The sequence below is a fragment of the Hippoglossus stenolepis genome, chromosome 9 (assembly GCF_022539355.2).
Source record: "Hippoglossus stenolepis isolate QCI-W04-F060 chromosome 9, HSTE1.2, whole genome shotgun sequence".
NCBI lineage: Eukaryota > Metazoa > Chordata > Actinopteri > Pleuronectiformes > Pleuronectidae > Hippoglossus > Hippoglossus stenolepis.
The window spans coordinates 28925764-28936871 of NC_061491.1; the positions used below are offsets into that span (position 1 = coordinate 28925764).

The window sequence follows — 11108 nt, forward strand, 5'->3', positions numbered from 1 at the left end:
AACAGTTTTTACAGACTTTATGAAAAAGTGACGACAGGAGAACATGAAGGAGTGAAATCTGTGTCTGTGTCGCCCTCTACTTGTACATCTCTACATCACAGACATTATGTAGAATACATGATAATGGACATTATTTGCATTGTGATGTTTACATGAGCTGCTAATAGAATATGAATTTATTCATATTCTCTTTACATGTTACAGGAATGAAGATACTCATACGAGAGATTAAACAAAAGGTCCACAACTCTGATTTAAAACAACTGACGAAAATGAATCTGATTCATTTAAAGGAAGAGAATTTGACATCTCACATTTCTCTCACAAAATCATTGAATCACAAACATTGATAAGATCAGTGTTCCTCGGCAGTCGTTACCATTGCTCACACATAAAAGCTTAAAACCTTCACTTTTTGCTACAATTCCTTAAACAAAGGCACCAAAGTACAAACACATTTTCTGCTTTGAACTTTGATTGTAATTCTGCAACACACTTCACACACTTTCTTATATTAGTTACTACATTCAAAAAGGAGAAAACATTTCATTTCAAAATGACACACACACAGAAACACTTCATAACCTTATTGAACACCAGTCGGAGCCTTAGCTCTACAAACAGGCCTCAGTTGACATCACCTCTTTAGTGAGAACTTTGCAAACATGGAGGCAGTGGGAGCGAGAGGAGGAGCGAGAGGAGGAGCGAGAGGAGGAGAGAGAGGAGGAGAGAGGGGAGGAGGACGACAGGGCCATTGTGGACGTCTCTGTCCGGCGTGGAGGAAATATCACCGTGTGCATCATCATAAGTCTGCAAGACGGCTCCATCACCATGACACCCTCGGTCCCTACAATACAGCGTGAGATCACATTTCTTGATGCACTACAGGACGCAGCAGTGCAGTTTGTCGTCATCAGGGATGTCGCTTTCCACCAGGCAGCTCTGGTCTGGGACCAGGTCACAAACCACAATAACTTCCAAGTTATATACTCACCCCCTTACTCCCCATTTCTCAATCTAATAGGAACTCTTTCAGCCTGGTGCAGAAAGGTGTGCGAACAAAGGAAGAGGCATGTGGAGAGGTGGGGTCGGTCCAGGGTTGGATGCAGCAGGGCCTCGCCATATTGCTTGTGATGTGGACGCAAACACGACAATCAGACGTAAGGATTATTTGTGTTGATTGAAATTGAGTAGATTTACTGTGACAATCTGTCACAGGCGCCTGAGAAAACACAGCAGTGTTTTGTATAAAGTGCGTCAGTGTGTTGTTGCTGCTTTGATTCAAATGGTGTTTGTGATTTTTATTTTTTGCACAAATGCCATTTGAAAAAGGGTCGTTGGATTTTGATGCAGAGTTTTATTTGACATAGAAGTGAGAGACTTAGTTCCAAGTGTTGAGTCTCATTTGGCCTGTGAGTAGAGTTTCAATACAATTAACAATGTGCAAAAACTACTAAGCAAATGTTGTGCTGCCCCCTGCAGGATGAATCTCTCCCTGCTGCAGAGCTGAGATATAACGTTTAATTATGAATTCACTGCTGATAATGAATCAAACAGTTCGGTTTGAGTTTGGTTTCTTATTTCTTTCTTGTTTCAGATATTGATCGTTGTATTTGTGTGAAGATGAGCGATCAACCTGTGGACAGAGGTGGCAAAAGTACTCACATTCTTTACTTAAGTAAAAGTACATATACTTGTGTAAAAAAAGACTCTGGTAAAAGTAGAAGTACTGATTCATCTCCTTTACCCAAGTAAAAGTAAGAAAGTACAGGGTCTGAAATGTACTTAAGTACAAAAGTAAAAAAGAATTTGAACTTCAATGATACACGATGCCTCTTTTGATAACTCTGCAAAACGAGTTTGTTGACAAGCTGCACAGTGCTGGTACCTGTGCCTCTCCCCAGGTTATGAGAATGCAAGGAGTAGAAAGTACAGATATTTGTGTTCAAATGTAGAGTAAAAGTAAAAAGTCGTCAGGAAAATCAATTTTAAAATAAACAGTAACAAAGTATTTGTACTCTGTTACTTCCCACCTCTGCCTGTGGATACAAATAATGAATTAAAGTTGTTAGTCTGGTTATTAGTTAATTGGTCTCTGCTGCAGCATCACATCATCACCAGTTTCAGTCGACAGGGGGCAGTGAGGTGAGACAACTGCTCGTTACATTAACTGAAATAATTCAAGGTAAAAATCTGCAACATGAAACGGAAACCAGTCCAACCCTGAAGAATTGATCGGACGCGTGATGATGAAGTCTCTACATCTTCACCATGATGTTGGTGTACTGTGAGTCTCGCTGCTCCTCCTCCTCCTGCTCACGTCCTCCTCGTCTTCTTCTTCTTCTTTGTTGGTGTCTTGTGTGACAGGAAATGCCCTCTTGGGTCGTTTGGGCACGGCGTAGTCATCCACCCGGGGATCGTACGGGTACTCGTGACCTTTGGGGTCATCAGCTGTACCCATGTTCCTCCAGGCATCTCCTCTCATCTCCTCGGGGTCATCGTACACTGCGGTAGGGACAGTGGATTTCTGCCCTCCGGTGGCATCGGTGGCGACGGCGCAGCCCTCAGGCTCGTCGTAGATGTGATCTACCTTCCTGTGCGTTGGTTCGGGGGCGTCGTCTTTGCTATGGAAGATGTTTCTGATCTTTATCTCGTCGATGCTGTCATAAAGCGGGTCAGCGCCGGACTCAGACACAAGAGCCTGATGGGAGCTCAGGATGTCCACCATGATGTTCTTGGCGATGGTGTCGAAGGGGAGGGAGTACTCTGGCTCCGGGTTGATTTGAGGGAGGTTACAGGGCGGAGCCAGGCTGCCTCCTCCCTCCCTTCTCTCCCTCTTGGAGCCTCGCTCTCTGGGGGCGGGCTGTGTGATCTGGGCGTAGGTCTGTTCCGGTTTGGGATTGGAGCTCAGTTTAGGGCTCTGACTGGAGTCGTGGGAGGGGGTGGAGCCTAGGGGGGGGCTGGGCTCGGCGTGGGGCAGAGGGCAGCTGGAGATCATCTTGACCTGGTTCTTTCGGGGGACGGGGAGACCGCGAGTGTCTAGAGACAAACTCTTCACGCCGGTCAGGACTTTGTCGACAGGAGGCTCCAGACGACACTGAGAACAGAACAAGGAACGTTAGAGATGAAACCAATCGATAACCAATCAGTGATCAATGATCTCATCTTTTACTGCCTGTCTTCATCGGTCACTACAACAGCTGAAGGCGTCCAGCAGGGGGAGCTTTTGGATCACTTAGGTCCAATGTGAAATGTGTTGATGTTTGTTTGTTGGAAACTGAACTGGGTTAATGAGAACCAGGACGATGAAGAACTAATCCATGAGGATCATAACAAGTGAAATCAATCCCTCGTGTCCTTAAACACAACATGAGCTTCCTGTTGGACAGTTGTGAGTTCAGGTGAACACACGTGTGTTTCTACAAAACTCAAAGCTGTAACAGTTTAGACTAAAAGAGAAATAAAACCAGAGTCATGAACTTATACTTGTCCCTTCTCAAGACAACTCTGTTGTGAGGGTTGTGTCCTACCAGCTGGGGGCGCTGCTGTTGCAGTGAAGGGGTGGAGCTCTCTTTGTGATGACTCATGAGATGATGCTCCGTCACTGTGCTGTACACAGCGTCCTCAGCCTGCAGACAGGAAACAATCATTTTAAAGTTACAACCAACAGCTTGAAATGTTGTTATTCAAACATCACGATCCTGACTTTATTTTGAAACCATGTACAGATGACCTGTGAATCAGCTGACCTGAGCCGCAGGGGGTTGTGGGATATGAATGCGGGGTTGAGGTGGCAGCAGCAGCGTCCTGCTCTGGGGTGGGGGGGGCAGGTTGAGGTTGTGGGGGGTCTCTGGACTCAGCTGCCCCCCCCCAGAAGTCTGTCTGTGGGGGGGGGCAGTCCTCCGCAGTTGGATGGCCGATTCGACCACCTGAAACAGGAAGTTGCCCTGTTTGGTGTCAAACTCGAAACTGCCCTCGCCGGACGCACACCTCCGCCCCGCTTCAAAGGAGAAGGTCGACTGCAGACGAGATCAAAGACGTCACTCACAACATCCTGTGTGTGTTGTGTGTTGGTGTGTGTGTGTGTGTGTGTGTGTGTGTGTGTGTGTGTGTGTGTGTGTGTGTGTGTGTGTGTGTGTGTGTGTGTGTGTGCGAGTGAGTGGGAGTGTGTGCGCGCGCGCGTGTGTGTGTGTGTGAGAGACACCTTGTCTCGTCCAAAGCGTCTCAGGAATTTGTACGGCCATGTAAACATGACGTCTCCTGTCTTGTTGAGCAGGTGAAGAGCGTCCATGTCCACTCGCAGGACTACGTCTCCCTTCAGTCTGCAGTGATCCGAGGCCTCCGTCCTCCGCACACACACTCTGAAGTCACGCACTGACACACACACACATACACACATACACACACTGATGAAATAACTGGTTGATCCACAGTAAAACTCATTAACTGATCAAATTTGTTAATTATTTGTAATGTTTCTTCTTTCAGCTTCTCAAACTGAATATGTGCATCTCCTTAAGATAATAGATCCTGTATTATCTTTATGATTATAGATTCTGGGTTATAAACTGATCCTGGAGCTGTGTTGTCGGTGGCACCTGCTCCTCTTGGGTCTCCCAAGGCAGAGGGGCCCCAGGGGAGGGGCCAGACAAAAGGCGATTCAGAAAACCCTGATGAAACGGCGACCAATATAGCTACCCTCGCTCAGAACAACTGGAGCCCCCTCCTGGAGTCACACCTGGGGGGAGTCTCACCCGGGGAGTCACACCGGAGTCACACCCGGGGGGAGTCTCACCCGGGGGGAGTCTCACCTGGGGGGAGTCTCACCGGTGAGTGTCCGGTGGCCAGGCCTCCACCCATGTGATTATCCCCCGATAGTTTGAGCACCGCCCAGCCCTGACAACATGGAGCCACCACCCGTGGGGAGGGGCCTCAGGGAACAGTTCTGTAAGACAGGCGGGGCCTGGACATGCTCCCTCCCCAGTGGGAGGCGTGGCCTCTGGATCCAACCTCCTGGTTAGATGATAGGCACCAGGCAGGAGTGAGAATACCCACAAGTCCCCGGCTGAGCGTGTCCCCTGTGGGGGGGGGGCTTTGCTAAGGGCCATCTGGTCATTGTTTAATCAAAGTGGGTCCACAGTTCTCAGTGGGAGTGGTCAGGGTTTCACATTGTCACCAATTCTGTTCATGATTTTCATTGGTTCTGTTGGTTAAAAAGGTTCACAGAAAAAAAAGTCACTTTTGACTCTACTGACAAACACATGCACAAAGTGGATATAACGCCACCAACAGGCGAGCAAAGGAAACGCAGCATTACCTTGATTAAAAAGACAGGTTTCAAAATAGAATGTAAAAACTAAGATTGAACAAAAATTTTAGATGTTTTATACGTTTGACTTGTCTTTCTACTGTAACACACACACACAGCATCATGACCTCAATGATCCAATCAAATGTGACTGTTGTGTTAAAACACACTGCACTGTGTGTAGTACTACATGTATTATTACACTACAGTGTTACAACTTCAATTCAAGTCATAGACCTCACTACTTTTACCACAGTTTCCTGTTGAGAAACAGGAAGTTTTACCCTTCAAGATAAAAGCTGAAGACGCTCTGCATGCACACACACACACAATACACACACACACACACATACACACAGAGCAGGAACTAACACATACAAGCTGGCACTGCTCACACACATGTGACCTGTAGAGATGTGTGTGTGTGTGTGTGTGTGTGTGTGTGTGTGTGTGTGTGTGTGTGTGTGTGTGTGTGTGTGTGTGTGTGTGTTGCTGTAGATAAATGCATCACTTTAACCGCAGGCTGCTAAATTTAACTGTGATGGGAAAACAGAGCGAGAGAGAGGAAGTGAGGTTTGAAGGTCGAACTGAAAACTGCACAAACACAACGACACAGACGTTCTCAACTGTTCAAAACGTTTAGCTTTGTCTGACTCAGTGTTCTGTCGACACAATGGCTGTAAATAAAGCAAATCCAAATCCTCTGGCTATGCCCCTGGTGTCTGGCTGCAGTGCAGGTCACAAACCCTCCTCCTCCATGTTAGCAGATGGGACATGAACCAAACTAAAAACTCAAAGTCGACGTTAAATAAATGTTTGTAAAGATGTTTCTGTCGTTTCAGGTCGTTCTTATCTCACTGATGTTTGTTCAAGTGTTTCTGATCAGTTTGGTTTGAATCAGTTATTTGATGATATAAAAACAGGTTGATTGACAGCTGAGACCTGATGATTGACAGATGAGACTGACTCAGGAGTTGTAGGTGAACCAGCAGTGAGACAGTTGTACCTGTTTGTCTGCCGCTGTACAAAGAGTTGTCCTCCATCCCCTCGTCTTCCTCCACCCTGGTTCCTCTCTGCATGCTGCCTCGCTTCACGCTGTGCTCTGTCCAGCTCATCTGCACAGACACCATTCATCAGTGTCACACAAACTACACAACAACAGTTACACACCCTATACTCCACTGAAACCCACCAATGAGGGAGGTTCTTCACACGTCGGGTACAGCCCAGTTGGACTATTTGATCTCATCACATTTTATCTCCACACTCGCAACTTTATCTGTGTTACAGTTGAGTTCACCAGCTCGCTGCTGCACTTCCTGACTTTTTTATCATCACAAAAACATCAAAAAATTAGCCTAATTTTTGATCATGTGTCATATCCATATTTCAGTTCAAACTTTAATAACTCAAACAGTTTCTTGACTCGTTTAACGACAAACAAACAAAAAAACACAGATTCAAAACAAAAACAAACAAACACACAACTTCAATAACAACAAGAACCACTATTAGTCAGAAATAGTTTAAATTGACGACTCTGAGACATCTCTACATGATTCACACAACGTGTGTGTGTGCGTGTGTACCCACAGGGAAGGCTATCTCACACAGTTTGTGTGTCCAGTCGTCCACCTGGTTTCTTTCTGCAGCAAAAACGTAAATCTTTTCTGTTGTCTCCACCAGGAACGGTCCAGTGTCTCTGGGACATCCGTCCACTTCCACCTCCGATACCCGGATACAGTCTGACAGACGAATCACCTAGGAGACAGACACAGGATGTTATCACCTAGGTAACCGACCATATAGAGTCAGGTAGAGTCAGTAGAGTCAGATAGAGTCGGGTATAGTCTGGGAGAGTCGGGTAGAGTCGGGTAGAGTCGGGTAGAGTCGCGGGTAGAGTCGGGTAGAGTCGGGTAGAGTCAGGGGTAGAGTCGGGTAGAGTCGGGTAGAGTCGGTAGAGTCGGGTAGAGTCAGGTAGAGTCGGTAGAGTCGGGTAGAGTCGGGTAGAGTCGGTAGAGTCGGTAGAGTCGGGGAGAGTCAGGTAGAGTCGGTAGAGTCGGGAGAGTCGGGTAGAGTCGGGTAGAGTCGGGTAGAGTCAGGTAGAGTCGGGAGAGTCGGGAGAGTCGGGTAGAGTCGGGTAGAGTCGGAGAACACAGAGTCGGGAGAGTCGGGTAGAGTCGGGTAGAGTCGGGTAGGCTGGTAGAGTCGGGGAGACTCAGGTAGAGTCAGGTAGAGTCGGGAGACTCAGGTAGAGTCGGTAGAGTCGGGGAGAGTCGGGTAGAGCTGTAGATCGGGAGAGTCGGGTAGAGTCGGGTAGAGTCGGGAGAGTCGGGTAGGAGTCGGGGCAGAGTCGGGAGAGTCGGGTAAAGCCGGTGAGAGTCGGGTAGAGTCGGGAGAGTCGGGAGAGTCGGGTAGAGTCGGGTAGAGTCGGGTAGAGTCGGTAGAGTCGGGAGACTCAGGTAGAGTTGGTAGAGTCGGTAGAGTCGGTAGGAGTCGGGTAGAGTCAGGTAGAGTCGGGAGACTCGGTAGAGCCGGTAGAGTCAGGTAGAGTCGGTAGAGTCGGGAGACTCGGGTAGAGTCGGTAGAGCCGGTAGAGTGTGGTAGAGTCGGGAGACTGGGTAGAGCCGGTAGAGTCAGGTAGAGTCGTGAGAGTCGGGAGACTCAGGTAGAGTCGGTAGAGTCAGGGAGAGTCGGGTAGAGTCGGTAGAGCGGTAGAGTGGAGTCGGTAGAGTCGGGGAGACAGCAGGTAGAGTCGGTAGAGTCAGGAGAGTCGGGTAGAGTCGGGTAGAGTCGGTGAGTCGGGTAGAGTCGAGAGAGTCGGGAGACTCAGGTAGAGTCAGGTAGAGTCGGTAGAGGCAGGTAGAGTCAGAGGAGCCGGTAGAGTCGGTAGAGTCGGGTAGAGTCGTAGAGTCGGTAGAGCTGGTAGAGTCGGGTAGAGTCGGGTAGAGTCGGTAGAGTCGGTAGAGTCGGTAGAGTCGGGTAGAGTCAGGTAGAGTCGGTAGAGTCAGGTAGAGTCGGTAGAGTCGGTAGAGTCGGGTAGAGTCGGTAGAGTCGGTAGAGTCGGGTAGAGTCGGTAGAGTCGGGTAGAGTCAGGTAGAGTCAGAGTGGCAGAGTCCGGGTAGAGTCGGGTAGAGTCGGTAGAGTCGGGTAGAGTCTGCAGAGTCGGGTCGGTGAGTGGTAGAGTCAGGTAGAGTCAGGGTAGAGTCGGTAGAGTCTGTGTAGAGTCGGTGAGAGTCGGGTAGAGTCAGGTAGAGTCGGTGGGCAGAGCGGTAGAGTCGGTAGAGTCGGTAGAGTCGGTAGAGTCAGGTAGAGTCGGTAGAGTCAGGTAGAGTCGGTAGAGTCAGGTAGAGTCGGTAGAGTCGGTAGAGGCTGGGTAGAGTCAGGTAGAGTCGGGGAGTCTGGTAGAGTCGGGTAGAGTCAGGTAGAGTCTGCAGAGTCGGTAGAGGTAGAGTCAGGTAGAGTCGGTAGAGTCAGGTAGAGTCGGTAGAGTCGGTAGAGTCGGGTAGAGTCGGGTAGAGTCGGTAGAGTCAGGTAGAGTCGGTAGAGTCGGGTAGAGTCAGGTAGAGTCTGGTAGAGTCTGTGAGTCGGTAGAGTCGGTAGAGTCGGGTAGAGTCGGGTAGAGTCAGGTAGAGTCAGGTAGAGTCAGGTAGAGTCGGTAGAGTCAGGTAGAGTCGGTAGAGTCGGTAGAGTCGGTAGAGTCAGGTAGAGTCGGTAGAGTCGGGTAGAGTCGGTAGAGTCGGTAGAGTCGGGTAGAGTCGGTAGAGTCGGGTAGAGCTCAGGTAGAGTCGGTAGAGTCGAGTCGGTAGAGTCAGGTAGAGTCAGGTAGAGGCCAGGTAGAGTTGGGTAGAGTCCGGTAGAGTGTGGTAGAGTCAGGTAGAGTCAGGTAGAGTCGGTAGAGTCGGGTAGAGTCGGGTAGAGTCAGGTAGAGCTGGTAGAGTCAGGTAGAGTCGGTAGAGTCGGGTAGAGTCAGGTAGAGTCGGTAGAGTCGGGTAGAGTCGGGTAGAGTCCAGAAGAATCAATACCTTCTTGTGTTCCTGTTGTTTGCGCAGACTTTTCTCGACTCCTCCATCTTTACAGTCAAAGAACTCGAGTCTGGAGATGGAACAAGGACTGTCCCTGTAGAGGGCGCTCCACACACGCTTCCACTTCTACACACAGAAACACAAAGACAATGACAGGACTGATTTACTGTTACATTACTCACTTACTATACTCACATATACTTATTTTTTTTTAAACTTGTATTTATTTAGTGTACAGTGTTCATTAATTAACATGAGCACAATGGTTCATATAAATGTTCCAGAGTTAGTCTCTAATGTTCATATTAATGTTAAACAGAGAACAAACAAAGAAACACAACAAACAAATGGACAACAAACTTACAGATATATTAAAAAATACACACTGAGGCAAAACTGTAAAAATTATAGATAATTAAAAGAAGACAGAGAAGGGATTTACCAATAACAAGACTGTTAGCATTGTTAGCAGTGTTAGCATTGTGTGTCAGTGTCGGTACCTTTCCAAACCTCTGCTGCTGGAGATAAAGAATCCCCTGTTTCCTGATGTCCTCGTCCATCACCACTCTGTAACTTCACCTCTTTCTTTTCTCCTCCTCCTCTCCTCTTCACTTCTGTTCCTCTTCTTTTTCTCCTCTTTATTTTCTCCTGTTCTCTTCTCTTCCTCTCCCCCTCGTCTTTCTCTTCTCCTCCTCCTCTCCTCTTCACTTCTGTTTCTGTTTCTTCTTTTTCTTGTTCTTTTTAAAAACACTTCAAACTTCCTCTTTTAATCACTTCTTCCTGCTCTCGACTTCTGATTCCTCTCCTCTTTTCTCTCTCTTTAACTTTGTTCAGGGCGGAGAGCTTCACCCTCTCTTTTCTTCTTCTTCCTCTTCTTCTTCTACTTCTTCGCCACCTCCTCTTGTCTTTCTGCGGTGTGTGTGTTCCTGTACTTGTAGACCTACAGAGTGAGGCCATTTTGTCTGGTCCACGATTCGTCGATGGGCAGTTTGAGGGTTAGGACTTGTTTTCAGGGTTTATGTTAGAGTTAGGTTTAGTTATTTAGTTTGGATAGTTCAGGTTGGGGGGGCGAAGGAATGTGTTATGTCAATGAGTGTCCTCACTAAGATAGAAGTACAAATGTGTGAGTGTGTGTGTGTGTGTGAGTGTGTGTGTGTGTGTGTGAGTGTGTGTGTGTGTGTGTGTGTGTGTGTGTGTGAGTGTGTGTGTGTGTGTGTGTGTGTGAGTGTGTGTGTGTGTGTGTGTGAGTGTGTGTGTGTGTGTGTGTGTGTGTGTGTGTGTGTGAGTGTGTGTGTGAGTGTGTGTGTGTGTGTGTGAGTGTGTGTGTGTGTGTGTGTGTGTGTGTGTGTCATCTGTTTCCTGTTGCTGTGTGATTCAGAACTAACGAGTGTAACAGTTTGTTTCTCTTCTCTCTCTATCGTTCCATCTTCTTCTTCTTCTTCTTCCCTCCTCGGGTTTCTGTCATCACTTCTTCCTTTATGTTTTTATTCAAACATTACAGGTATCCTGCGCCCCCTGGTGGTCATGTTGAAGCTGCATTGGTTTCTGCCTGTCTCTGAAAAACAGTGGAGGTAATATTCAACGTACCACAGAGTAAAAGTAAAAATACTCCATTACAAGTGGGACCCATACTATGACATCACACCTGAGCCTTTACTTTTACCATGTATGGGCATTATCCAATCAGGAGCGAGCTGCAGATTGACAGGTGGGCTCATGGGTAACAGGTGTGTGACGTAAGTTCAGCCTCTTTTATTTTGAAAGATCAGATAAAA

At 47.7% G+C, this 11108-nt stretch overlaps 1 protein-coding gene across 1 annotated transcript; it reads right to left on the reverse strand.

Moving 5' to 3' along the window:
* On the reverse strand, positions 1-10191 carry LOC118115252 (docking protein 2). Its single transcript, XM_047341492.1, is given in 9 exon segments — positions 1-2323; positions 2326-3097; positions 3531-3629; positions 3750-4019; positions 4205-4374; positions 6315-6423; positions 6902-7069; positions 9334-9459; positions 9834-10191. Coding segments are annotated over 9 exon segments (1839 nt in total). The 5' UTR covers positions 9894-10191; the 3' UTR covers positions 1-2258.
* Positions 10192-11108: the final 917 nt, after the last annotated feature.